At 44.0% G+C, this 27,865-nt stretch overlaps 1 protein-coding gene across 1 annotated transcript in view; it reads right to left on the bottom strand.

The window, feature by feature from the left end:
• LOC129089019 (receptor-type tyrosine-protein phosphatase F-like) overlaps positions 1-27,865 on the bottom strand; it is a 121,965-nt gene that overhangs the window by 20,017 nt on the left and 74,083 nt on the right. The window contains exons 14-25 of the mRNA XM_054596334.1: positions 25,015-25,132; positions 23,900-24,472; positions 23,032-23,132; positions 22,137-22,384; positions 20,379-20,457; positions 18,997-19,221; positions 12,301-12,455; positions 8,141-8,253; positions 5,739-5,771; positions 4,223-4,320; positions 588-711; positions 86-261 (exon numbers count right to left, since the gene is read on the bottom strand). Of these exons, the coding sequence (XP_054452309.1) occupies positions 86-261; positions 588-711; positions 4,223-4,320; positions 5,739-5,771; positions 8,141-8,253; positions 12,301-12,455; positions 18,997-19,221; positions 20,379-20,457; positions 22,137-22,384; positions 23,032-23,132; positions 23,900-24,472; positions 25,015-25,132 (2,043 nt within the window). The remainder of the gene's footprint in view (positions 1-85; positions 262-587; positions 712-4,222; positions 4,321-5,738; positions 5,772-8,140; positions 8,254-12,300; positions 12,456-18,996; positions 19,222-20,378; positions 20,458-22,136; positions 22,385-23,031; positions 23,133-23,899; positions 24,473-25,014; positions 25,133-27,865) is intronic.

The following is a 27,865-nucleotide window of genomic DNA, read 5'->3' as shown; positions in this document are numbered from 1 at the left end:
GTCAATTAATAGATCATAATTCATTTTATGGAATGAAGTCAGTGATGGTGAGCGTTATATATTACATTACATCGTCTCTCCTTACCCGTGACTTTTCTTCCAGTCTGGTCATCATGACGATGGTGTTGGATCTTTGCTCCCACACCATCCTCCAGAAGTCGCTCAGGGTCTCTGGCAGTGGCCCCTGTGTGGCAATGTAGGCATTCTGCTTCCTATAGCCGTCGATGTAGTTGGAATTGATGTAGTCACTGCCTGGAACCGCTTTAACAACGACAAGAAGTAAGGATGTAAATGACACATTACACAGTTTGGTTGATTTATTATCTAATGAGGTTGCTCATCAAAACACACAATAAACACATAATAAATCGCTTAAGATGCATGATATTTTCCAATCTACATATTATAGCCGATGTTCTTTATTGAAGTACAAAGGGTACATGTGTTTTGTGGTTGAACGGGGGATTTCTAAAGCAGCAGCTGCAGGCATACAAAATGTCCTTGGTACTTGTAAAGGAGGTCTCGATCGATGGCAGCCTCTGTCAATGGCTGTCTGAGGGGGTTGAGAGGCTACATGAGATTCTTACCGTCAACAGAGGTGAGCACCACTCTGGAGTGGTCATAGGCAATGACGTTTGCATAGCGGTTCTTTGGCTTGTTGACCTCCATGTTGGAGTTCTCCCAGGTAAACTGCTGGCCTGGATCAATGGACTGTGAGAGAGGGCAGGAAAGACAGAGAGAGAGAGAGAGTGGACAGAGATACACAGGGAGAAGGAAAGGAAAGAAAATAGAAGCACAAAATGAGGCTCTTGAGTGTTACATGGATAAAATGGAGCAAGACATGAGGGTAAGGGAATAGTGCACAATTACTCTCTGCTGTCCCCCATTCAACCGCAGTACAGCGTGGACAACAAAGCCTTTAAATGAAACATATACCAACATCGTGTCCCTTGAAAAGCAGTAGTGGAGCGCTACAGGTGAGTGGTTTTACACTGTGAAGGAGATTGTGCAGACTCAAGGTATCAGTTGACAAAGAACCATGTTGCGAGCTCAACTGCAACTGCTGATGCTCCATTAATAGGTTGACAATTTGCACGACATGTGGTGCCTTAAATGGTAATGAAGCAGAGAGATAAAGGCAACTGTTGTGGTGAGTTAAATCAACAACAACAACAAAAAGCCAACCGTGCATGAATTGAGCCAACAGAGAAAACCTCCTGTTTCTAAACCCAACATGATGAAGATGGTAATTTTAGTTGGGGAATGAGTTAAAGTTATGCTGAAGCTTGCTGGCAACCACAACCACAAACACTCCAGCTCTCCCGTTAGGATGGTCCTAAATGACTGTAATGTAATGTAATGTAATGTCCTATTGAATTACCTAATTCTGAGAAGACGGTTACCACGATTCTTCCCATCCTCCCTCTATCTGTCTTTTCTCATCTTCTATTTCTGCTGCCCTTTCCTATCTCGTCTTTTTGTTTCACCCTCTCCCTTTCATCCCCCCTCTGTTTCTAACCCTTCCCTTTCTTACGTCATTTGTCTCCCGGGCTAAGACGACAGTAGACTGCATACATATTGATCTGGGGAGATATGTGACGGCCTCCCATCCCCTTGGCTCGATAATGTCACAGAGTCTCTTGTTATTCTGAATCGATCCCCCCTCAGCTCACACCGGAACCATGTCCACTAATTCCCCAGACCTTTCGCCTCGCAAATCCAGCAGGACTCGACACCTTCGAAATTCCTGCACTTACTTAACATGGCTGTAGCACTAATTTAATTATAAGGGGTTATCTAGTGTCAAAACATGACATCAGGAACCTTATAATAATTATTATTGGATAAATGGATAAAATAAAGGGCATAAGGTGAGGTCTGGAGAGAGTGTGGAGATAAGGATCCTGGGCCATAAAGTGATGAGCAAAAAACCTTTTTTTTTAAAGTGTTTTCCTGGTGTATAGAGTCCTAAGCTACACATGAGGCAGTTGTGATTTCCTTACTTTAATAATAAAGATACATGCCAGTTAATATGTAAATGATGTACAGCAAAGTGCTAGTAAGGTTCTAGCTCTCACTTTGTTGTCCTATGGAGTAAAGTGGCACCTAAATAGGTAAAAATATGGCATAAAAGTTATATACAACCCATTTTAAATTCAATGTTTATTTTCCAGAGAAAGCCATATATGTGTTATTTGTTTCTGAAAAAGATATAAAAAATGTGAAGTGCTCATATGCAAGAAGCCTTCCACTACAGCTCCAAATTGCTCAGCACTAAGAGTCGTGTGGGTATGGGCCTATTGCTGCTGATGAGCTCAGCACTGCCAATTTCTCTGTCCATGCCCACCATTACGAAGAGAAAGATTTAATTTGCAGTCAAAACATGTCACATCCATTTGAGAGCTCAGTGAAAACAGCAGGCACACAAGACTGATGACAACTAGCAAACAAGTAAGGTAGAGATGGTAGAAAGAGGTGAGAAGCAAACGGCCAAGGTTTTTCTCGCTGACACACTGGAAATGCTTACAAATGAACATAATGATGCCATGACGACAGCAGCGTAAAAATGCTTCCTGCTATAAAAAACAAGACTGTCAGAGGGAGCTCCAGCATGCCTGATTGTCAAATTCTGCTCATTATCCAGTGTGCTCATGGCTAAGTGTGATGTGGACTGGCGTTGGTGGTTAGGGAAGAGCCAGGCTGCCTAAAACATCAGGGAGAGAAAGTGGTGAGGCTTCTACAAAATTCTGTGCCTCGGGGTAAGGAGCAAAGGGAGCAGCCGGCCAACGTGGCTGTGACAAAGCGCCGTGAGCTCTGCCACAGCGTCTTGGCTGGCACAGAGATGGTCGGCCATCTGCCGGGCCATGGAGGGGGTCTTCCCTGGCTTGGAATGACTGGTGCGGGGAGGCAATGAGGCCGGGCCGGTTGCCTGCAGTCATACAAGCCACTTCCCTGGCTTGATTCGTTTACACTAACCCAACAGGCCGGGAGGGTGATGTGCTGAAGAGGCACTGAGCAACATAGCAAAGCACTTCATTTAGTGCAGATTTTTACCAAAGCCTAATTATCTCCCCAGTTAGCTGTGAATTTCATGGTGAGTAACATAATTGTTTTTATATATTTATATCTTATAATGTATGTTTTTTGTCAGGCATGGTTCCTGCTTACAGATTTCATACCAGACTATACTGAATCCATGTTGAATCAACAGCACTCTAAAACCGTTGCAACAAAAACATGGCACTATAACACTCGTGAGGGTAGGATATATTACATGGTTGCTGTGAGCACTAAAATAGAATTGGACTCATGTTTGAAATGTGATTGAATTTAATGATTCAACTTACTCATGCAGGAAAAAATACACCAACATTGGGTGTTAATGTAAGCATCATATAAATGTTCTAAATGTTTTTATTTGTCATGCAGGCAGTGCCACTGGGTGAACGGTGGAGCGGTAATGTAGGCTTATCAAATCGATGTTATTTCTAGGTAAACACTGCACAGGGCTGATAACAGGACAGTTAAACAAGTTTGGCCTTTTGTTGATGCTCGGGGAAAAGGCCACGAGTTCAACAAAATCACTTTTCTTGGGGATAGGCAATCACGTAACTTTTTAGGTGAAGGTAAAAAAAAAAAAAAAAAGAAGAAGCCAAATGGATTCATCAATGTGAGGAATAGAGCTGATTAGACAAAACAGATCGAACAATCAGAACAAATAAATAAAAGACAGCTCTTGTTTTCTCTGTATTCAAGGATGCCTCTGCTCTTCATCTGGCCTTGCTTCATCCCCAAACCAACTATGTGCCTCTTTAAATGCAAATTCGCTCCCTTTTTTTTTTTTTGTTGAGAAAGAACACTGACAAGAGATAATCCTTCACCAAGTTCCATTGAGGAGACCGCCAGCAAAATACATTCTTCGGGGAAAACATCAAGATGCACACAGATTGCTTAAGCAACTCGCCACCTGCTAGTTTTGTGAAAAAGCATCTCGCGACATTCAGTGTAAGTGTTGGTTTCCTGGTGGGATTGGTAATAGAGTTGTAAAAATGACTGAAGAATGTCTGTGAAAGAAGTCGTCCATAATCCTTTTAGAATACATGCATATGGGATCAAAGAGGCATAAACACAAAACTTCCTCACAGACACGATAACAAAGAAGCACATTTACGAGCTTCAAAGAGAGGGAAACACTGATACAGCATTAGTGCTCGGCTCTTACCTCATACTCCTGGGAGAAGCGGAGGCCGTCGTTGGCCTTCAGTCGCTCTATGTGGTCAGCAAGGTCAATGACTGGAATGGGTGGGTGCTCTCTCATTCCTGGGAGAGAGAGAAGGAGGAAGAGGAAGAGGGGGAGAAAGCAAAAACAAAGAAAAGAGTGAGATCTAGCTGTTCATACATCAAACATACACATGGACTTAGACAAACACTGGTTGGACCACAGGGTGAGTGAGGCTGCCGGTGGGACCATGAGGTGGCTGTGTAACGGTGAGTAGAGTGCACTTTGTTCAACAATGCATGAATAGAGAGGAAGAGAGGAGAGGAGAGAGAGAGAGAGAGAGAGAGAGAGAGAGAGCACAAGTTAAAACAGGCTGGTGGCATTTGGTGACATTTGGTGATATCGTCATGCTAAGTGAGGAGGACAGAGGTGGGGCTGGCACGGTGATGCACATGAGTGACTGGGTGAGCATGCTCCTGGAGGGAAGCAGGAGGCAGACATCGCTCTGACTCCACAACACTCATTTGGTGGCAGAGGTCGGATCAGAGCAAGAACCCACAAGTCTCTACAAATCAGTCACACTGTCACTTCCCAGAGAAGGAAAGAAAAAACACTGATTGGTCACCATCCAAAAGTCATTTCTTTGAAAATCTCTTTCCTTGCAATGGACTATCTTTCGGCCCAGCCTGGAGCGCTTTGGGCTGGGATTAATTTCAACCAACCCCCCCCCAGCCGCTCTCTAGATTTCTCATCGTAGAGTTATTGGATGATTTATTGCTAATCTACCGACACAAATTCCCCCTGTGCCTCTGAACTTGGCAAGGCTCTGTGCTTAAACGGATTGCTGGGAACTTGCCTTGTGTGTTAAAAGTTAACTGTACGAGACGCATGACGAGGCTCTAAGGTTATACACGGAGCGTCGTTAACATTACATATATCCTTTGTAGTCAAACACTAAAAAAAGGTATACATTTCAACATTAGTGCCTTTGGCTGAGTGCACCTGTAAGGTCACGGGTCATGCTTTCAGACGAATGACTACTGCATGCTCATTTTTTGCTGTAATGCTAATGTCTGGTAACTGTGTCCACTGCACGAGATGAGACCTGACCAATTACACTAATTTAATACTACAGCACCCAGAGAGCTATGAGCACATTAACACCGTTGTGCATGTGTTTGTGCGTGTTCACCCAGCTCTTTTACAGCCACGTTGTTGGCTAAATGGAGGGTGAAGCCATAGTTAACGAGGCTGACGCAAAACAAGAGTAACTGTCCGCACTGCTCAACTATCCATGAATCCATCTAGTCCTCTGCTTCTGCACCAAAATGGTGTTGTGGGGGGGTTTCACAGCCAAAGAGAGGACATCGCCGCATCCTTGGAGCGCCAGAGGCTACAAGCTTGTGGGCTTGTGATGTCTGTCAGGATTGCAACGGGGGGAATGGGATCAGGAGCAAGTGAGAGAGGGAGAGAGACTGCATGTGTGGGAAATACACAGTAGGTGAGAGAGCAGACTAACTTGGAGTGTTGGGGCAGCGATGAGAGCTGGGACCTGTGGAGAGAGGAGAGTGAAGGAGGGAGGAAGAAGAACACTCAATCAATGGGGGGAATGCTCAGGATCAGTCCAGGGCCAAACAGTATCTGCAAATAAGCTTTCAAGCTGGTTGGAGTGTGCAGCAGGTGGTGTTTGCTCTCTCAGGACAATACAAGTAGTGTAGTTAAGGCTGTTAAACAGAAGTGCATACAAAGCCTAATTTTAAAACACTCCTCTCTGACTGCTCAGGTTGAACCGCACCACTGAGTACAAGGCACTACATGTTCAGGAAATGTCCTCTTTATCAGAACTTTCATTGTTTTGGCCGTCATGTAGATGGGAATCGACTGTGACCGCATTTAATCATAAAAGGTATTACTGATAACTGGGATCCAATGTGAGTCATACGACAGGTTGTACGTTTTGACAGATGAGCTTAACCACATTATTTGGAGGTAAAAGAAAAGCGAGGGCACCCCGAACTGTTGGCAATATCCCCCTCATTGCACATTAAAATACTGCTCTGTGAATATCTACTGTGAATTGCATTACTCCGTAAATGGCCCTACATGCCTAATCTGAGGTGACAAACACAAGGAATCTCTGTTTGGTAGTTGCAAATACTATCTGAACCAGGTCTGCTGAGGCTGAACCAGGTCGGTTTCTCATAAAAATGGCACACCTGCTGCCAAAAGGTGCAGCTGAGGTCAGTTTATAAAACTAACATGCCGGAGACATAAGCAGCAGTCGGCTCGACCACTTTACAACAATCAGAATCAGAGCAGGAATGTTCACCTTCTGTTGGTGAATCAAAGCGAGAAAGAGCCAGAGGACAGAGGAAAGGACGGTTCAATATTCGCTCAGTACAACCTTGAAGTCTCACACGTTTTCACAAGCTAGACGCAGCCATGGTGATTTTTGATAATCATCAGTCTTGAAGCAAAACAGCGAGGTGGAAAGGGAGAACATTTTTTGACGTACAGAATGAGAGAGAGCGAGAGAAAGAGCGAGAGAGAGAGAGATTACCCTACGGGGGAAATGGAAGACAAAAGAGGAAAGAGGTGGAGTGGGAGGACGGGAGAACAGGGCTCATTCAGAGCGGCAGCGCTGCTTAATTCCTCTGCAGGGGTTCAAAGGGGCTGCATGTGTGTGTACGGCGAATGGGATCTTTAATAACCCTCGAGAAGGGGTACACTCACACACTCACACACTCACACACACACACACACACACACTCACACACTCACACACACTCACACACTCACACACACACACACACACACACACACACACACACACACACACACACACACACACACACACACACAGAAACGAGCACAAGCGCGCGTGCACGCCGGGGTTGACATTTTCTCTCAGCTCCATTGTTCCCTCCGCCTGGCTCACCTTGACATCAGAGGCAGCAGGACTCATTACCAGCTAGGGGGAATGAAAGAAGGAGCTCATGGAGGGAGGAGGAGCGACAACCGGGGAGGAAGGAGGAGATCAGGAAGAAAAAAGGAAGAAGGCTGGCACCCTGACACCCCCTCCCCACCCCCAGCCAACACCACCCCCACCCCACTGCGCGTGGATGGAATGTGAATTTGCTAACCCTGACTCTCCGTCCGGAGCTGGGAACGATGGTGAGCATGATTTGTTTATTTTCTCTTACTGACCATTTTTTTTTCTTTTTTGGGGGAAAACTGGTCTGATTTAAAGCCTGAGGATAAATAACAAAATAAGCAAGACACATGAATTTCATATGGCAACATCTGCCACAAAGCCCTAATAAACAAGAGATCCATCAAAAGAACAGCAAGACAGGCGTTCATTGCAGAAGTAGATTGCTTTTGGAAAGGCTGAGTTTAGTCGAAAAGAAGAAAAATCATTCCAAAATGCAATATCTACCATTTGAGAGAATTTCTTTTTTTTTTGAAAATACATGATATTAAGAAACACTATTAGAGGAGTCCCCTTAACAAATGTTCTTTCAGGGTAGAAGATTGGATCATCTCATTCACAAAGGCAGAATACATTTATTACCAATTTTTTGTGAAGGAAACATTGGCTGAACCTGCACACCTGATTAAGATGCACACACCTAGAACTGAACAGAGATTCACACAGTATTTAACAAATATATTAATACAGCAAACTTTTCAAACTTACCAAAGTTTCTGACTAATAAATAGCGATCATGTCAAGGTCCAAGTTGTAATTACGATGAATACAATATAATTGTCATTTCACAGTATTCAATTCCTCACACAACTAAGTTGTCAACAAAGGAATCCTTCAATCTCTACCACCAATCCCAAATAACATGAACCCAGATGTTCCTTTTAGGGCAATTGCTGAGGGAAAGCAGAACAAAGACAGCTGTTTATTACCTGGGGTCTGGTAGTTGAGTCTTCTCATCTCCACGGGGTCAGACGAGTTGGCCAGCAGGGAGTCTTTCACCCCACCAGAGTGGTCATCTTTGGGTAGGGGTGATGCCCGCTTCCTGAGGTGGTGGAAACAGACAGTATGGTGTCAGACACTTCATACCAACACCACTTTCATGCTTAATACAGGAGATCTAACTTAGCCAACATTTGTTAAAGCTAACTGCAAGTAGAAATTACAAGATGATTAAGAACGTAATTCATGTTTCCTCTATAGGTTTAAAAACAAAAGACTGAGGGAAACACGCATATTTTCACTGTGTTGCCCACTTGATGAGGTTAATGGCATAGATAATGGTTCTCCAAACTAGTTCTGAGGACCAGTAATTCAAGAGACTAAAGGTACCAGGGCATTACCCCCATTAGTTTGCCAACTGGAGTTTAATGTGTTTGAAGAAACGCCATTATTTTCCTGGAGTGGGCTAGGTTGGGTCTGTTTGCTGCTGGATAGGTGACAGCTGCTGTGTGGGTATGTGTGCATGAGCTTGTGTTTGAGTGAAGCAAATATTTAAATGTGTGATTTTTTTGCTGCTGTGTGTGTGTGTGTGTGCTAACAACACATTGTGTTTACTGGCTTTCCAGATTGGGAGAAAAAACAGGCGGATGCTGTAATTAGCTCATCAGCTGGGTGGCACAACACTGGGTAATTAGACCAGTTCTGCAGCACCTGCACTGCCAGGCCCAGCCTAGCTGAGTCTAGCAAGGCGGGGAACAGAACAGAACGGCACAGCTCGTACTGGCTCAGCTCAGTCGACCGTGGCTTTGTCCATCAGGCGGAGAGAGAGGAACAGAAAACGCAGCCTGCCTGTATGTTAACGTTCAGACAGGCAGCATCTGTTGACACACACACACACACACACACACACACACACACACACACACACACACACACACACACACACACACACACACACACACACACACACACACACACACACACACACACACACACACACACACACACACAGATGTATGCTTTCCCACCTCTCTCTCTTTTCACAACTACACACACACTCACACTGATACAGCTGTAGAGTCACAAGCCCTCTGACTGCAAATGGAAATGGGCGGAAGGAAGCATCAGGGCGCCTTGTGGAAATTTCACATCTCATTGCACTCCATTTGTAAGTGGCGAGCGCGGGTTTTAGGCGGGAGCAGGGCCTTCTGTTGAAGCCAGGCGTGGAGGAATACATAAAGCTGGTGGTGCACACACAGTCTTAACCCGGTCCACCTCAGCCGCCGGGGCTGGGGCCTCACCGCCACCTGTTATCTTATGCGGCAGGGGCTTAAGCTAATGCTAGCAGCGTGACGGCTAATCTATGACAAGCATCTTTTCCTCTCCAGCCGCGAGCTGAGCCAGACCGTATCCGGTTACCCCCAGACATCACTGCTGGTACTGGGCTGAACTGGGGTGGGGTGGGGGGGGAGGGATGGGAGAGTTGGGCATCTGCAAAAACTCTTCTCTCCACACCCCTCATCTCTCCCTCTGGCCAAATCAGATGCCAATCCACATCACACTTTAGTGCTGGGCTAAAGTAAACATGGCAGCAATCTCAATGGGGTTATTCATCTCAGACTAAAAGTGAGAGTTAAGACGTGTGAGAATGTAAGTACATGCACACCTACACACACCTACACACACACACACACACACACACACACACACACACACACACACACACACAGTTTGAGTGTGAGTGCAGTACAGGGTGTGCTTAATGAGGGTAGAACAGGGCCCTTTGTTGAGGAAGCAGGGAGAGGGAGGAAAAGGGCTAAAAGTGGAGGAATGGGTCTCGGTGGAAAATGTCAGCTTAGAAGATGGGAACATTTCTTTTTTAGCAGTTTCCCCATCTGGCATTTCCTTCACAATGGCCCATTCAGCAGCAGGTGATGCCTTGGCATATTCAGATGAGGCCACTCTTGAAGGGGCGCGCTGACACTGGCTGGATAATGAAACACAGCACGGAGACAAACCAGGGCAGACAGGATGATCTGAGGAGGAACATTGGCACCAGACGTGGAGCATGCACCGGTACACGGACGTGACCTGGGGGTTCCTTTGACCCCGGTTATAAAGGGCTGCAGAGTCAGCTGCTCCTCATGTCTTGTTAAACGGATCAAATCAGATTGAATATGTTTCTTCTAATTTCTAACTGAGTGGATTTTTTTTTGGTGTAATGCCAGAGGTGAGAGGAAGCTGACTCTGTTACCTTTATTAGCTGATGAATACCACCGATTTCACAACACAAATGGAAGGGACTTGGGTGGTGAAAGATGAGGTTCAGTCTGCTATAACAGTGACAGTACCCACCTTTCCTGTTTGCTGCTTTCCCAGAGAACAAAAAGAGAGAGGGTGGGATAATTAGGTAACTGTTATCAAGATGGACCTTACTTCTTATAAATCTCTCTACTATTTTCTGAGAGTTAAAACCAGTTCTTCCAAAAATGCACAGGACATCTTGAGAGCACAGCGTAAAAAGTAATCTTAACACTCGCAGGAGACTTTTCAGAATGACCTCATCATTGTTCACTGCTCGTTTTGGTCTTGGCGAATATGCAGGTAGCAATAACAACCCTGAGCTAGGGTGTGATTATTCCTTTGCATTTACTGCAAGTCCACAGTGAAAAGGGCACGCAGCCACTTCCCAACAGTCCCTCCTGTCAATCTGTGTCTACATGGAGAAAGAGCTTCCAGACAGAGGATGTGCTCCTCAGCAGTGAGCTGTCTCAAGGCCTATTATTAACCAGTCCCTTTGTAAGTGTGGCAGAGATGGCGGCCACACAGCAATCCACAAGATAGTGGCTGGCAGGTTGGAGAATAGGTACTGTATGATGTGAAATGGAGAATTTGTAATGGAGCCATCACAAGAAGATAGGGAGGTTGGACCCAATCAGTCAATCAATTATTTCCCATTTGGACGGTATTTTTAGGATTTCCAAACCCCATTGTTGTTCCTATTGTCTCCTCTGTTGTCTATTACTGAATCACTCAAAGACTATGAACGGGCATTGGAAATTAGCAGCAGCTTAAATTGCTGTGATACATTATTGGAAAATGGTTGTGCAATTTCTTTGTACATGTGTGTGTCGCTATCAGATAAGCATGACATGTAATGACAGACGGGCTAAGGGCTGCAGCTAATGACTATTTTATAATGCTGCAACAATATATTTAGATTTATTAAATAAACAGAAAATTAATTAGAAATTAATTCTATCAATTCATAATTTTTAAAGGAAAAATGCCAAAAATTGTATAGTTCCAGGTTCTCAAAAGTGTGGTTTTCTTGGTCATTTCATATGAGTAAAAAGCTTGCTTTTTGACAAAACAAAACATTTGGTTGTATCCCCTTGAGCTCTAGGATACTGCGACAGACATTTTAACTGTTTTCTACTGTTTTAAATAAAACCGACAGTCCAAAACCAAACATATTCAATTTGCAGAGATATAAAAAACAGAAAAGTAGCCAATGCCCCCAGTTTAGTAGTAGTCGAAGTGTGGCTGCATGTTTTTATTTGATAAATAAAACTAATCAACAAATCGCTTTGGCTGTAGCTCTATCATTATCCATTCATCCGTACCTCTCCGGCACCTTTTTGCCCTGCGTGTATCCACGGAGAACTGCACAGTGGCAGCTGAAGGGCTTTTAAGAGATATTGACTGAGCTTTTAGTTAAGCCCTCTGTCGCCTTCTGTTTCTTATTTGAAATGACCAATGATGTTGGCCAAAACACATTTCTCAGTCCTAACTAAGGGTTTTTGACAGCCAAGCTGTGCTTTTCATTAGGGAGGCAATGTCAGCTGCCATTTCAACTGACACTTCACATAGTGCTGTTAAAAACGACCAACTGGGCCAAAACCTTTTGGGGAGAAATGAGGATTTTCTGAAAGACAAATCAATCCGCCTTTGGTTCCTATCCCTTCACACTGTAATATTATGGTGAAGAAATTGAATGTTACAGTTTGGTGTTTGAGTAGCATGGTGCAAGTGTCAGAGGGGAGCATGTCTCATTACCATTCCTGATGCAACCAAAAGAAACCTACAACCACAAGTGTCACTGAAGTCCAACCTGACACAAACAGAGTGACTGAGAACAGCCTCTTACTTCTTAAAGAGCAGGATGGCGATGACGATGATGATGATGAGGACCACAGCCAGCACTGGGCCCATAACCCACAACATTTCAGGTTGATCCATCCCCTGAGACGAGCTTTCTTTGACTTGGATTGGGTCCGAGTAGGGACTGGCTGAAAATGTCATCTGTAAGGGAATAAAAAAGTGCAGGTGTATGAGAGCCAGGTCACTTCAGAGCTATAAGATGCATGAAAGGTTTTCACTTCTTATCTAAATGTAAAAGGATTAAGACTTCTTTAAAAGCCCCAAACAGTCCACACATCACAGGGAAATGAGAGATGAAATTGAAATAACCATGTTAGCATGATGTCAAGGTAATTGCTATTTTAAAGTTTTTAAATATAGAGGAACCCCAAGAAGTCCAGGATGATATGTACGTAGTTGGTGTCAAACTTTTAATTGGCTTTCAAAAAGTATAATAGCTAGGTGAAGAACTGAGGGTGTTTATTATTACATAAAAACCTTGAACACACATACTTCTTCTTCTTGCATTACAAAAGGATAGAGGATTTTAATTTCCCTTTCATACATTTGAGAAGTGGTAAACAATTGGCAGACAAGCTAACAGACAGCCTCTTATATTCTTAAATAAAGAAAAAATATATAAAATATGGAAATAACAGACATTTATTATACAGTATTTTCTGTAACTAATGTAACAATGTTGGAAACTACGAAACATATAAAAAAATATATAGCACTAAGTTTACTTTGATAAGGAAAGGGAATCAAAATATCTGACTGCAGATTGTTTTGTTTCTGGCACCCTGAGAACCAAGTTATATCACGCTCGTAATAGGTCACAGTTCAAGGATGCAGCAGAAAAAAACATAAAGCAATAGACCATCTCGGCTAATGAAGTGTTGTTTCTATGAAAACATTGCATAACGTCAAGGATGATGACAGAGCAAGTGTGAGACGGGAGAGTGAGAGAGGCAGAGACAGAAAGGCGGGGATGAGTGTACATGTCCCCTGGCCGCTGAGATAAATGGGGGCACAGGAGAGGACTCATCTCTTCTTCATTAGTGTTCACACCGTGACGGAAGAGGAGGAGGAGGAGGAGGAGGAGGTGACGGTGAGGGTGCGTTTCCACCTTGGTTGTAAATGAGACATCTCTATGCTCCTTCGTCTTCAAATGAAGGAGGGGAAGAGGGTAGGGATGGGTGGAGGTGTGTGTGTGTGTGTGAGAGAATCTGCCTCTGAGGAGTGGGTGCATGGCGATGCAGTATGGTGTTTAAAAACCTGCCTAAAATGGGAGGGAGTCCGACTGCACGAGAGCAAGGTGACGGATGAGAAAGAGAAAGAGGGAGGAGCGAGGCATCTGCCATTAGCGCTCAGCGTGCCTTCTATTGAACGGCGAAAAGGGAGATGCAGGTCTTTGGGAGGGGTGCGCGGAGGGGCATGGGTGACAGATCGCAGCCCTTGAAAGGAATTGGGCTCCCAGCATGCAGCGGGAGTGGCGGGGCAGCAGGCAGCAGTAATCCGGATCATTAGCCGCACAGCAGCCTGCTCTTCGGCGCCCAGGCTGATATTAATTGGAAAGATAAGCTGAGATGAGCTCAAAGAGTCCTGCTTTCTGTCATATAGTTCTGTTATCTCTCATACTCTTGGGTAACTGCCGGAAAAATGTACAGTATGAGTGTGTTAGTGATACAGCATGTCTCAGTCGTGTGCCTGCAAACCAGCGTGCTCTGATATTAGGCACAGGCTCAAGATAACTTTAGTAGAAAAGTATATATTATATATATATATTATATAACAGTAGCAATGTTTTTCATTTGTCTTCGTCTTCATTCACACAGATACACACACCAGGCACATGAGACCGGTTCTGTGTGTCTTTGGGAGTAACCTATTATCTATCAACAAAGAGAAACGGCACAGCAGTGGGACACTGTTGATGTGACGACGCCACAAGGCTTCCTGTTCCTTCGGGAGGGCCCAAAAATAAAGGCTGTAGGATGTGGCCCTGCAGGGAATCCTGGGAAAAAACTTTTTTTTTTTTCCCCTCCGTAGTGTAACAAATGATTGCAGCTGTGCTTTCAGTGAAGGATAAGGGAGGAAGAGCGAGAGGAGAGGGATGAACAAAAAGACAGGGCTTTTTGTCTGTTGGTCACGGCGAAGTACTGGGATCATCCATTTGAACGGCCCTAATATCTGATAAAAGCTCAGTCACGCAGCTCCTAATGCCTCGCAGAGTGGTATCACAATGGAGCGATGGTGCAGTGGAGGAATGTGTGAGCCTGAGAGCGAGTGAGTCAGAGACAGTGAGAGACATAAAAGCAACTGAATGTGCATGTGTCTTAGCACTCCGAGTCAGGGAATATGTATGTGTACAGAGTAACTAACGGGTGGGTTTGTGTATATGGGAGGTAGGGTCTGCTCCATGTTGATAACATACCAACGTATAGAATATTCAGGTGGCAGGCTTTGCCTTTTTAACCGCCGCCGTCAAACACTTTGTTGGATTGAAAGTCACAGCTGTAGCTAATTAACCCCAATTACATAAGACATTTACATTACGGGCACATTTTTTTTTTGGCTTTTGTCTGCTTGAGCTGGTGTCTGTACCCAGCTCACAGAAACGCCCCTCTGACATGGTTCTCAGATCTCAATTTCAGGTTTTGAACAGTAATCAAGCTGCCACTCAAAACTCAAGCAATGTCAGATCCCAATTGTTATTTTTTAGTAATTTATACCTTAAGTTGCTTTAAAATGTTGAGATCTACACCTAAATAGATTTATTGATCAAATTCTGAAATTACTGGATAAGATATTGATTTTCAGATTTTACAAAATTGTATTGAACCCCGTCCCTACTGAGAAGAGTCACATGAGAGACGACCACTGTGATTTTGAACACTGCAGACGAGTATTATTACTGTATTACAGGTACAGTATGAAGTGTACAACTGTAAGCATTATGAGTGACTGAATGTATTTGATTGTGACGGTACACAGGTGCATCCACCAGTGAGAGAAAGAGAACGTTTTTTGATGCCGTGCAAAGACTGTCGACAAATGTGTGTGAGAGTGTGTGTGTGTGTGTGTGTGTGTGTGTCTGAGCTTTTTTTTTTTTTCTCAAGATCCTCTGAGCCTCCACCAGCGTGTGTGTTTGTTAAAGTAGCAACCGCTGAGAGAGTGCATGTATGATTGTAAGTGTTTGTCTCAGACAGAGTAGGAGAACGAGAGAGAGAGAGAGAGGCAGAGGTGTTATGTAGTAGCAGTATATGGAGTCATCTATCTGGCCCGTGGGCTGCACAGCTTCCCCAGTCAGCCTCTGCTCCACCGTCCCCTGAGCAGAGAATCCCCTACTCACTGCACAGGCACATTTATTTCGACTCTTCGTTGACCCCCCCAAGCTCCATGTCTCTCCAAAAGTGGCTTAAATAAGCCGCAGGGTTGAGCAGCAGACAAACAAACAAACAAACATGCAAAGACGCCATTATGTATCTGCCGCTCTCTCTCTGAGTCCCCGGGGAGGCCGAGGAGCCCACACTCTACTCATTGCTGCACGACACAGGGAAAGACAGCGAGACGGGGCAGAAAGAGGGCAAGAGAAGGAAACAAAATAAATGGAGGCACAGAAAGTGAGAGGGAAGGAGAAGTTGTGAGTTTGCCTTTCTCTTTAAGGAACAGAGATGTGGCTGCAGGGCCAAGCCTACCCTATACGATGACCCCTCTTCCTTTGTAATGCAGTTCCCCCTTCATACTCCACCTCTTCCCTCACATGCCCTCTTACCCCATCCAGCACCAGAAATCACTCTTTTCCCTCTCTAGCTGAATACCAAACATCCAGATATCTGGAGGGATCGCTGGAGGGAGACGCCTCTAGGAGTATAAGTGACATAGCGCAGCTCACCAGAGAATCCCATCAATGTTTTCTGCATTCCTACTAGACTTAGAGAAAACTTGGGCACTTTCTGCTGGGAAAAAACCCCCAACTTGTTTTCATAATTCTTCCTTGATATTGTTTGTCAAAGCTTATTTACATTTTGAAAGAAGCCAGTTTTCCATGTGAAGGGTGTTTTGAGCCCAGAGCACCAACAGAATTAGTGCTACAAAGCCAATTCTTGTTGAGCGAGTAGAATATAAATAGTTGAATAAGATGGCAAACTGTGGTAAACACATTTGAGCACTTTTTTCCCTACGCTACAAGCTCTTGCTTATATATATAAAATTAAAAAAAAGCACATATTAGAACAATCTCCTCCTCCTTCTCTTCCACCAGTTCACTCTCCTTCATTCCAGATTCACAGGCTGGACGGGACATAAGACAAAAAATGTTGCTTTCCTCTTTTCCTCTCTCAAACGCCACCCCCTCCTCTCTGTCTCCCATCACACAATATTTCATGCTACCTCCCTCCCGCACTCTCTCCTTGCATTAAATGATACTGTTTATACACACCCAGCATCTATCATCCCATTTCACACTTCCCCCGGCTTGTTTATCTGCCTTGGGTGCTGGGGAGACATGAAGGCACACTCTCTTCTTCTCTCTCTCTCTCTCCCCTCCCCCCTTTTGCCTTCCTTCCTTCTCGTCTTCCCTCCAACCACTGCTGGCTGCTCGTGGCCATTGATATACAAGGTCTTATTAAGCCCTGGCGGTCCTGTTTGATCTACACTGAGGGAGTTTTGGTGGCGGTGAGGAAGTGTAGTAAAGACACAAGTCATTTACTCCAGTACTTGTTGTCTTATTCTCCTGGGTCTGGTGAAGATCCTGCTGGAGGCAGCTTTTGCCAACTGCTCCATCTCACTGCGCGCTTTACCTTCTGTAGCCGTTTGTGTTTGGTAATAAACGTGTGCAAGTGCCGTGTTGGGGGTGACAAAAACAAACACTGCTGTGGTATGTGAGTTTCCCCAAAGAGTGCGGTTAGGGGATTTGCGCGGTGATCAATGACAACCTGCCTTTAGTCACCACCTCATTTTTCATTCGCACAAGAAAACCAGGTTACAGGGAGAAATGAGGAAATCACCGTGTTCTCATAGACTGCAGTAATTTTGTTACTTGTGTTAACTATATGCAGCAGGTGAGTTTTTGGATTTCATTTCTATCCCCGACTGTATTTTAGAATAAAGGATGGCATCAGTTGAATGGATTTTGTGACACAATATGACGCTGCAGAGTCTTTCTATGTGCGCACTTGTCTGATTCTTTACAAAACAGAGTCTTCTGTTCAGCAGTGGATGTTAACCTATTCAGACTTCCTTTTTTCAGTCTCTAAGTCTGACTTTATCTAATTATTTTGGGTACAAGGAAGCACTGCAGCGAGTAACGATCTTTTCTTAAATCCCTTTCAGAGTGACACCATCTCTGAATAAACTAAGTCTTTGTCATGCACATGTGCACATTAGAACCCTGTGGGAGCTTATACATGGTCGATTAAACGTTTCTCAAAAGCATTGTAGACCTGGAGTTCCTGTAAACCTTTATTTCCCAGGTAAGGGAAGGAAGGGGATTCATGAAGTTTAAAAAATGAGATAATTGCAGAAAAGGTGCCAATAACCAGGTTACTGAAGTGGAGGTAAGCACAATGGTTGACTCGCAGTATGAGTGAAGCCTGATTAATCCGAGAGATTTTTGTTTAACGGTGGGAGGGTGCTACACAGTTTAAGGAGGGGGAGTACACAGAAAAAGACAAATCTTGAGCGACACTGACAGGTGCGGTGAGAGTGTTGTGCAGCAATGGGGTTTATACAGTTCCTTTGAAGTCAAGTGTATCATGGCTGCCCACTTTAGCCTCTTTCCCAACTCCCTCCCCTTCTCAGAGCGAAGGAGTGGGGGGATTACTGGGGGTAGGGGGGGGCTTTAGGGACATTTAAAGCAGCATTTCAAGGGAATCAGGTCTACTTTAGAGACTCCCTAGGCCATGTGACTAGGCCTTCGTCTCCCTCTTAAGTCCAGCCACACTAATCAATCTCCTCTGCTCTCTTCACGGTCGAGAAAGATAGAGAGAAGGAGAGAGAGACACAGAGAAGCAGAGAGTGCACGAGAAAAAAAAAAGGAGCTGAGAGGAGAGAGAGAAGAGAAAGAAATAGGTGAAAAGTCCTGAATTTGGTTTTAGAAATGGAGCGTCCGCTCTCTCTCCCTCTGTGGTTGCCCATGGCCCAGCTGCTGAATATGCATGTCCCGGGAAGTGGAGGAGCCCAGAGCAATCGCTGAGTCTCATCCTTCCTGCAGTGAAGTTTACCCCAGACCATCCCATGGAGAGCGGGGCCTCCGCGTTAGTGCTGTTTGACGACTGCATGGGGCCTCCACTTAAAAAGCCCTGAGTCGTGTATAAGCATTGTTAAGAGATCTGCGTGAGGCCCTGCTGGCTGCCCAAATGGCAAAGCTGGATCTCTGATGTCATTGTCGAACTGATAAGGGAGTTGTCAGGACATCCTGTAATGACTTTTAGAGGCGGCCGTATAAAAGGGTAAGTGATAAAAGAACAAAAAAACTATTTGGCTTGCATTTTGAAAAATAATGAGGGCCAGCCTGGTTAGAGTTACAGGAGGGTGATAACGGAAATATATAATTTTTCTAAATTAAGAAAAGGTGATACAGGACCCGCTCGGGTAAAATACATTTGAAATCTTTAAATCAAAAAGCTAGAACGGGTTATGCGGTCAGTCCTTAACAGGTGAATGGAAATATTATTGAATGCGTGTCTGTGTCTCTTACATAATTAGCAGTGCTGTCTGTTCCTTCGTTTCTGAGCACGGCCAGGACAAAGCATTGGTACTCCTGCGCGCCGGTGAGCGGCTTGTTGTAGAAGCCGTTGTACCTCTTCTCATCACCCACGGTGAAGGTGGTCGGCAGTGAGGCCAACTTGGCAGCGATGTACGGCTTGGAGGAATCCAGGTGACGTCGGCGCCTCAGGACAGGGCCTTCACTCGACTTGAGCAGCTGTGAGAACATAGAGAGCAAAGGGTTAAGGTCACGTTTGGAAACAAAGAGTCAAAGTGAGTAAGACCCTGAACTCTGATGTCCTTTATGAGAAAAAAAATACTTAGTAAGGGACTAGTTATTTGAGCATCAAACTTATTAATGAACTAACTTTTGTGCATTAAACAACTGCCATCAACTCTTAAAACTGAAAAACATTCACACTATATATCCAGATCTGGTTCTTAGTGTGCTTCCAAATAAGAGATAATGAATCCACAAAGCTGAGATGCCCTTTGCTCAGTGATATAACTTTGCAAACAATACAGCAAAGTTACCAAGTGAGCAATTAGCGCTTGCTCCAGCACACAATCCCAGCATGACTGCCAGGCTGCTTAATAAATGAGCAGGAGCACACGGCACTGCGACATTGTGTTTTCGGCAGCATTTCGTTTTCTGTCAGTGATGTCTCATGTGCTACTCCAGATGTAGCTTTATTAAATCATTATGTCGGAGGGAGGAGACAATGGCCTGCTTAATGTTTAATGGCTGAGGGAGTCCCATCTCTCTCCCTCTCTTGGTCTCTCCTGCTATTTCTTCAGGGAGCTTGAACAATAGCGATCCAAACCAACGAGCCTCGCAGTTTACTTAAAAATGATGCTATTAATACTTAGGCATGTCATTAAGCATCGATTGTCTTGGGGACAAGGAAGACCTTTATTCAATAGAATAATAAAGCAGTCATAAATCTTTATCCTCATTTGAATACCTTATGTAAAACTTTGTTTGGAGTTGCCAAACCCTGACTATTAGGACTATGGAGACAAATGTGGAGGCAGAGCAGTTATTTGTAATTACTGTTTTGAAATATGCTTCTTGCTTAACATTTACATTGTTAGCTGAATAAGATTAAGAATATTCTATTTATTTATTTTTTGCACTTGGATTCAGCAGATGGTTACTGGTTGCAGACCTGGCGTCCAATCAGGACATTCCCCACCCGCCCGAGTGACTCATTGTTTAAAATCTCTCTGCCCCGCCACCCCTCCCCTCCCTGAGCCCAGGAGGGTAGAGCTAATTAGCAACAACCAGTGACTTCCTACCCAGTTGGAACGGGAGATGCTATTGGTGACCCGTGACCCGGCGCATTAGCATATCAGCCACCAGCTGGCACTCACCTCGTCCAGGTCCATCTCGTCTGGATTCTTCCACAGCCGGGTTGACTGAGACACCGGCACCACCACTATGTAGTACCACCTGCCAAGAAAAATATAGCTTGTGTAAAGACAGGCTGACTGAAGCACATACACGCTGAGATCAAAGTGGGCCAAGCGCATTAATAACACAGTCAAAACATTTAGTAAGACATACTTTCACTGTGAGGCTTGCTGGGCTGAATTCAAAACTTGAGTGGTACACAAGCGGGTCCTACCAAGGTCGAACATCAGCAGATTGGCACTGCATTCTCCAATTAATGGCTAATCACTAAGAGCATCTGCCATGTAGCCTGGAACAAACATTATTCCAGTGAGACTAGCCTTGGGCTTATATAGATCCCCATAGGACTCCTTAGGTTAATAAGACCAACTATGTGACAACTCCTGTGTGTTCTTTTGCGGCTACCATCAAGACTAAAAATAGGAGAAGAAAGACACCACTAAGACATTAAGGAGGTGAGGGTCAAACTAAGGAGTAAGGTAACTAATGAAGGAACGTGCTTGTGGGTACACAAATAAACAAGCATCTGTGTCTGTGTTTATTTATGTGTTGGCTCTCTCTTGTTGTTGCTCTCGTGTTCTCCCCCAGTCTCTTTTCTCTCAGCTCCAAGTTTTTCCCCCACTCTGCAGCATTCAACCACATGTAAAATCAGCTGCGGCTGTCAGGGTAAGCAGCTGCTTCTCTCCCCTTCTCTCCAGGCGTGGACTCTGTGATTCAACAGTCAGTCAAGTCTGGAAGTCGGAGAAGACATGTACAACAAGACTCCTCAACTCCCCTTCTCTCTCTGTCCTACACACACACAGACCTCCACTCTCCCATCCCCAATCGGGGGTGCTCTCTGCCTGTCAATCTGAGCTGGAGCTTGGCCAGCCCTGACAGCCCTGTAATCTTTTTACCAATCAACCCTGTGCACTCGCCTACTCAGATGCGTCTGTAAGTGTGTGTCTGAAGGAAAGGCTTTACTCGTCGGGGTCAGGCACAATTCTGCTCGCAACAATTTGAGTCAAAAGATAATACAGCTTCACCCGACGTTAAAAAAGCCTCGATTATCATCAACCGCTGTGTCATGAAGTTGGCTCGGATTAAAAGTTGAAGTTTTAAGTTTCAAAATAGGTTTAGTATTGATCAGATACAATTGTGCTACTTGTGCTGCTGTTGCCGCAAGTAAGGTTGTTCAGAGTTGCAATTGAATTATGGCCTGAATGATAACATTTCTGACAACAGCTGAGTGTCCGTTTAGGGGTAACAAACAAGCCCCAAAATATTCACATTTCAACTATAAGTGTGTGTGTTCATTTCTTATCTCGTTTTGAGTTTTGTTTATATATTTTTTAGATAACTTTTTATAAAATTAAATTATAAATACACTTTTTTATCAATGGTCAACAACTAAATGATTCATGATTCAACTGCTGCATGATTTTTGTTTGGCACATTTGCTCAAATATATGTCAAAACAGTTTAAATCACACTATGTTCCATTACTATTAACTGGTAATAATATATAGGTCCCTAAAAGGGCTTTACAAGACACTTTACTGATCCCTGATGGAAATCTTGGTAACTGTAGAGGCAAGAATCAAACTAAAATGATGCTACTTATCATTAATGCTAATTCGGGAAACCTGAGCCTACTGGTTTACAATAATCATCATCTACTGGTGGATTTATTCCCAGAGTCGGAGCTAGCCTGTGCGGACAGTTCCAAGTGTACCGACCTGACACGTGTGGTGGTCTGGACCTTGGGCAGGTTGACAGTCATCTTGCCACCCTGAGCCTGATGTGTGCTGGGCTTAGTCTTGATCAGGTCTGGGGCGGTGCGGATGGACACCTGCTGCTGCAGACCTCCAGCAATGTTGCCTCTGCTTGTCAGCACAAAAGAGTAGTCTGTGTCCGGCTGCAGCTGTGCGATCAGCTTCCTCTTCAGGTTTCCCTGCACTTCCACGCTTTGCTGGTTGTACAAGATCTGTGAGCACACAAGGGAAAACTCGGAGTTATGGTTTAAGCATTAAATTCCAAATGTATATCCTCCAAACAAATGCAGTATTCTATTCTAACTCCCTCCATCACACACAGATGCACACATGGACAAAAGCAGTATGGTCCTAAGGGAGGCATCCATCTCATCTGACACCTCATCTCATGTGCTCCAGGGTCACACATGCCCATTGGTGCATACCCAATAGTTTTTTACACTTCAAAATTGTCTTTGCTCCATTACCGTTGGGTACGAATTGATTTAATGTAATTCTGACAGATTATTAAACTTCATAAATTAGCCTGAATCTGGCTTTTCAGAAGTCAATGCATCACACCCTGGTGTTAAGTGTTAACAGCTGATAGCGTGTTGCTGCAGAACAATTATGTTACAAATATATATAAAGTGCATGTTATAGATTGTGTAAAAATGACAGTTATAGGTACCAATGAAAAATAATCCTGATACCATTGATGTTTTGCATTTCAGTGTTTGAAAGTTAGCGATTTTACAGTGATATAAATAAAAGTATCATAGTTAGTGAAATCGTCTATGCAAATTGTGTAGATGGTGAAATGATTTGTATCCATCCTTGAGTAGATGGAAATTAGGATTTTTGAAATCTGAGTACTGACCTTGAAAGGCATTTGGGATTTGTAGTTTGGTGGTAGATCCCAGGTGAGGAGGACAGACGTTTTCATGACTGCTTTGACACCAAAATTCAGGGTGGGAAAATCTAGAATGGGAAAATTCTTCGATTAAAATCTCAAGTAAGACATCTTGTACACAACACATTGTAATCTCTGTGCTTAACATAATTTCACACTACTGTACGGCATATTGCACGATACCTTATGACTTATGACTAAACTTGACAAGCCACAGGGGGTAGAAAGGAACATCAACAATCTCATTCACGCTTGGTTATAGATCACACAGAAATAGCCTTCATCTCCCTAAGCCTATTTCCTTTATTACACCCTGTTCACAACGAGACGTACGCAACAAGCAGAGATCTTTGTGATCACCAACAAATGTATATTGCAGTGGGAGTGGCAACGTGTGTCTTGAATTAGACATCTTGCACAACTCAGGTTATAAATAAAAAAATCTTACATTTATAAGACTATTAGAATGCATAAGGAGGTGAATGCTGGGAATGCTGCAGATTTGTGTCTAATGGGAGGAAGGATGAGGAGGCATGGTAATGTGGCTGTAGCGTGTAATGAGATTAGTACTCTGTAAATCAATAAACACCGTGCTGTACTGCACTGAGTGGTATATGAGAAAGACACGGCACTGATAAAGTTATAAAAAGAGCCAGATAGAGTGTCCAAAATAGAAGCAGGTGATTTAATGTTCATGTATATGCTCGCTTGTGTTGTGTGCAAGGTTGCGAGTGTGTAACGATTTTGTGTGCCTGTATATGAAAACCCTGCTTCTATGTTTTCAAATCAAACATCTCTGGCATGTTTATGTATACATTTCAGCCATGTGTCCTACCATTGGACATGGTCCTGCTCTGGATGCTGGGGCTGAGGGGTCCCCCGCCCTTACTGGTGAACGCCTGTACCCGGATGTCGTAGGTGGTGTCAGGATTGAGGCCCTGGATAGTCATGTGCGTGTCGGCCGTGCGGTTTGTGCTGTTCTGCTGGCTGTTGATGTCCCTGTACACAACCATGTAGTACACGATCTTCCCGTTCCTCTCAGCTACCAGCGGGGGCTCCCATGTCAGCTGGGTGCTGGACTGGGTCAGCCCTGTGACCTGAAGGTTGAACGGGAAGCCTGAGGGCACGTCTTCAGTGGTGCCGATCTCCTTCATATAGGCCTCGCCGATGCCCGCGCGGTTACGGGCGCTGAGACGGAAGATGTAGGTGGCGCCTTTGTGCAGCCCGGTGACAGTGAAATGGTCGTCGGTCTTTCTGAGCTCGCGTGAGGCGTAGTTTTCCTCGTCAGTGCGCTTCCACTGCAGCTGGTAGCCCATCAGCTCACCCACCATTTCCTTAGGCGGCTGCCACTGGATCAGCGCTGTGTTGCCACTGGTGGTGCTGATCATCATAGTGGGCTTGCCTGGCACTGAAAAAAAAGATTGAAGGAGAAACAAAAACAATAAGTAAGAAGAAACTTTTTCATACAACACTCACTCATTAAATTTGAATAGTTTAATCATTTTTGGAAACATGCTTATGTTCTTGCGAAGAGTTGGATACATTTCTTTATATAATCCTCCTATCTGTCTGTTGAAAATAAAGCCAGCAGCAGGTCAACTTAGCTTGGCACTAAAAGTGGAAACAGCTAGTCTGGCTCTATCAAAAAACTAAATCTGCCAACCAGCACCTCTTAAGATCCACCATTAACTGGATATGAAGATATGATGGTAACATGCCTTGCTCATAGACCCTTCAATAGCAGTTAGTTCTGGTAACTAGTCTGGGTGTTGAAGCTAACATACATGTAGCATCCCACTAACACTAACAAGAAATCCCCTTCACATCTTCTGATCATACTACAAGAGTACAGAGGTGATCGGTTTTAAGCCTGAAAGATAATACCACAGTATTCACTGTAAACACACATCCTATGTTTTACACGATAACCTTGATAAAACCAACTCTGACCTGCACCAGTAGTGGTGATGACTTTAGCTTTGCTACGCGCTCCGTCTCCCTTGGTGGTGTACGCTGCTACAGTGACAGAGTAGGTTGTCTCAGAGTGCAGTCCACCAATAATGGCCTCCTGCAAAATGGAAAAATCACAAGGTCAGAGTTTAAAAGGAATCAGTGAGTCTGAGTGGGACCGCCTCAACGGCAAAAAAAACCAAACAAACCCAAAACCAAAACCCTCTCACACAAGCCCGTATCCCCTCAAGAAACACACAGCACCAAAACAAACCAATATGAGATTTAACCCTCTGCTCTATACACTTGTAGTTTCTTGATCAATTTGCCTATAATGTGAAAGTAAATGTGAGCGTCTAACAGAGAAAGGTTTTGAAGGCACACAAACAGGACCAGGAACTTTTCTTAGTCAAGAAAAACTCCTGGGCCCGATCGTAAGGCACACTCTGAACCCATTAACCAACCAACCAACCAACCAAATGAACAGGAACGTCACCAGTGTATCAGTGTTCATGTCTGCTGCATTGATAAGCATGACATTATACCCAGAGGAGCTTTGGATCATCACTACAGTGCAGTCTATAAAAACCCACAAATTGTACTCTTCTGAATTGTGGAAATGATTGTAAAAACTCTAATTCAATTTTAAAGATAAACAGACATATTTACTTTTTTTATTAATTAAGTTAGATTCTGGGTATTTATTGTCCTCTGGATTCCCATGCAAGTTGGGTTGAACAGTCTCAAGAACACAGACACACTAAGGTGGTTGAACAAATGAGTAACTCAACAGCAAGGAACAAACAGACAGCAGTAAAAAAAAAAAAAAAAAAAAAGAAACAACAACAAGCAACTGAGTAACACACAGTAATTGGTAACCTGCTGCAGTGCTGGCACTCACTTCACCAGACTGCATCCGTCTGAGTAAATAAAACATACCCACACACGCTGAAAATAAAAACTGAGCTTGAACAAAGCCCATATGTAAACAGACATGTGGATTCACATACTGACCGATGGATATATACTGTATATAAAACACACACACACACACACACAAGTCGGCATGCACGTACAAAAAACAAACGTGTTGTTCACACAGACAATGATAAACGCAGACATGCACACACACTCAATACAGAGAACAAATTAATGCCTGTGGCTTGAGCACTCATGCTGGAGTTGTCTGTCTGTGACTGGGGCCACTGAGAGGACGAACACGGCGATGCCTAGCAGCCTTCCTGCACTCCTGAACTCCGTGCAAACTTCTAATACTTAGAAATATTATACGGCTTTGCCCTGATGCTGCTTCTCTTACTAATGAAGTTTTAATTTCCTTACCATAGAAGAACATTCAATAGTCTACATAGCCAGCTCTGTTTGACAATGCTTTTTACTGCCCCTTTCTTTAAGGGACATTTGGTGTGCTCCCATACTAGCCACTAAGGGAGACAGGGGGAGAGAATGCTAAATTACTGCATCATAAAAACATTTTAACTTTATGGAAGAAGTCTCATTACTTTAATCATTCAAAATGGCTTTAACAGTCTCAGCAGCGGAAGCCGAAAAGATCTTTTTTCCCCTATTCTGGCAAGGTCAAATCGGGTCTAGTAACACTTTTGAAACTCAGCAGAAATAGAAAAAGCAAGGCTTCAAAGTTTCCTTCAGAGCAAATGCTTAGAGCAGCACCAAAGGGCATTACAGAGATTATCAAGTCTACTAGTAATAGAAATGGATTCTTCTCTACAAGCCTCCCTACACTACTATCCTCAGTTGGGTAGAAAATGTCAGGAGGGAAATGGGAAGCATTGTTTAAGAAAATACATACGCTTCAGATGTGTTTTTTTTTTTTTATTATGTTAAAGCACAACATTTAAGTAGTGTTCTATTTGTGGTGATTCACATTTAAAATGGCTTAATTATCTAAAATCCTCCTCCCCGTGAACTTGCCTCGCATCAACAAGATATGCTAATGTTTTTTGCTGTTGACATCTCTCTGTTGCTATTCACACTACAGCAGCTACCTGGCAGACAGTCTGCTAGCGCCAAAACATGGCTGCTAAAGAAATAATAAAGATGTGTGAGCAGATGTCTTCCTCTGACAGCGTCTAGCTCTGTGTCTGTCAGGTGCTAATCAACACATTAAGAAGGAGAGGGAGAGGAGGCAAGCCTGACTCATGCCGTGTGGGTGTAGCTGAAGGAATTTGGCCGTGTGTGCAGTGCAAAGAGATTTCTGTCTAACAGGCTGTTTCAAAATAAATAAAATGAACAGCGCACATCCCGCTTTTGTAAAGACAGAAAACATCCAGTGTTGATATATAAACAGGTGACTCAAAAAACTCAGCATCCTCTCAACATTTGCAGGTGGTCACTGGATTGATTAACCAGTTTTCTGTGAGAGAGGGAATTAGAACCCCAACTTGCTCAAATGAATTGCTTAAACACAATAAAACCAATTTTAAACAACTTCTTTGCCCTTGTTTGAATGCTGACAACATTATTTGTTATTCTGGCAGGTTTCTTTTGAATTTGTGACTAGGAGCAGTAAGAGGTTGTGCATTTTTCCCGCTAGTGCGATATGACGTCTAGGAGGTAATAAGCCATAACAAAGGGCTGCGTGACAGCCGTGGAACAGTGAGCTGCCATCCAGGCAAATGAAAAGAACATGAAAGGCTGGTGGCAATCTTGGAGATGTGTGGAGCTGATAAAACACACACAGCTCCTCTCCTCAGATAGACATGTCATCTGGAACAGTAGGGGAGACAGCAGGTTAGGCGAGCCTGATTAATGTCAGCATCGCACTGGGGCGGTGACACACAGCCTTTGACTGCACTGTACCACCAGTGACGGG

Source organism: Anoplopoma fimbria, chromosome 3, assembly GCF_027596085.1.
Source record: "Anoplopoma fimbria isolate UVic2021 breed Golden Eagle Sablefish chromosome 3, Afim_UVic_2022, whole genome shotgun sequence".
NCBI classification, from domain to species: Eukaryota; Metazoa; Chordata; class Actinopteri; order Perciformes; family Anoplopomatidae; genus Anoplopoma; species Anoplopoma fimbria.
The sequence above is the reverse complement of the archived record's forward strand: the minus strand, read 5'-3'. Positions and strand labels throughout refer to the sequence as shown.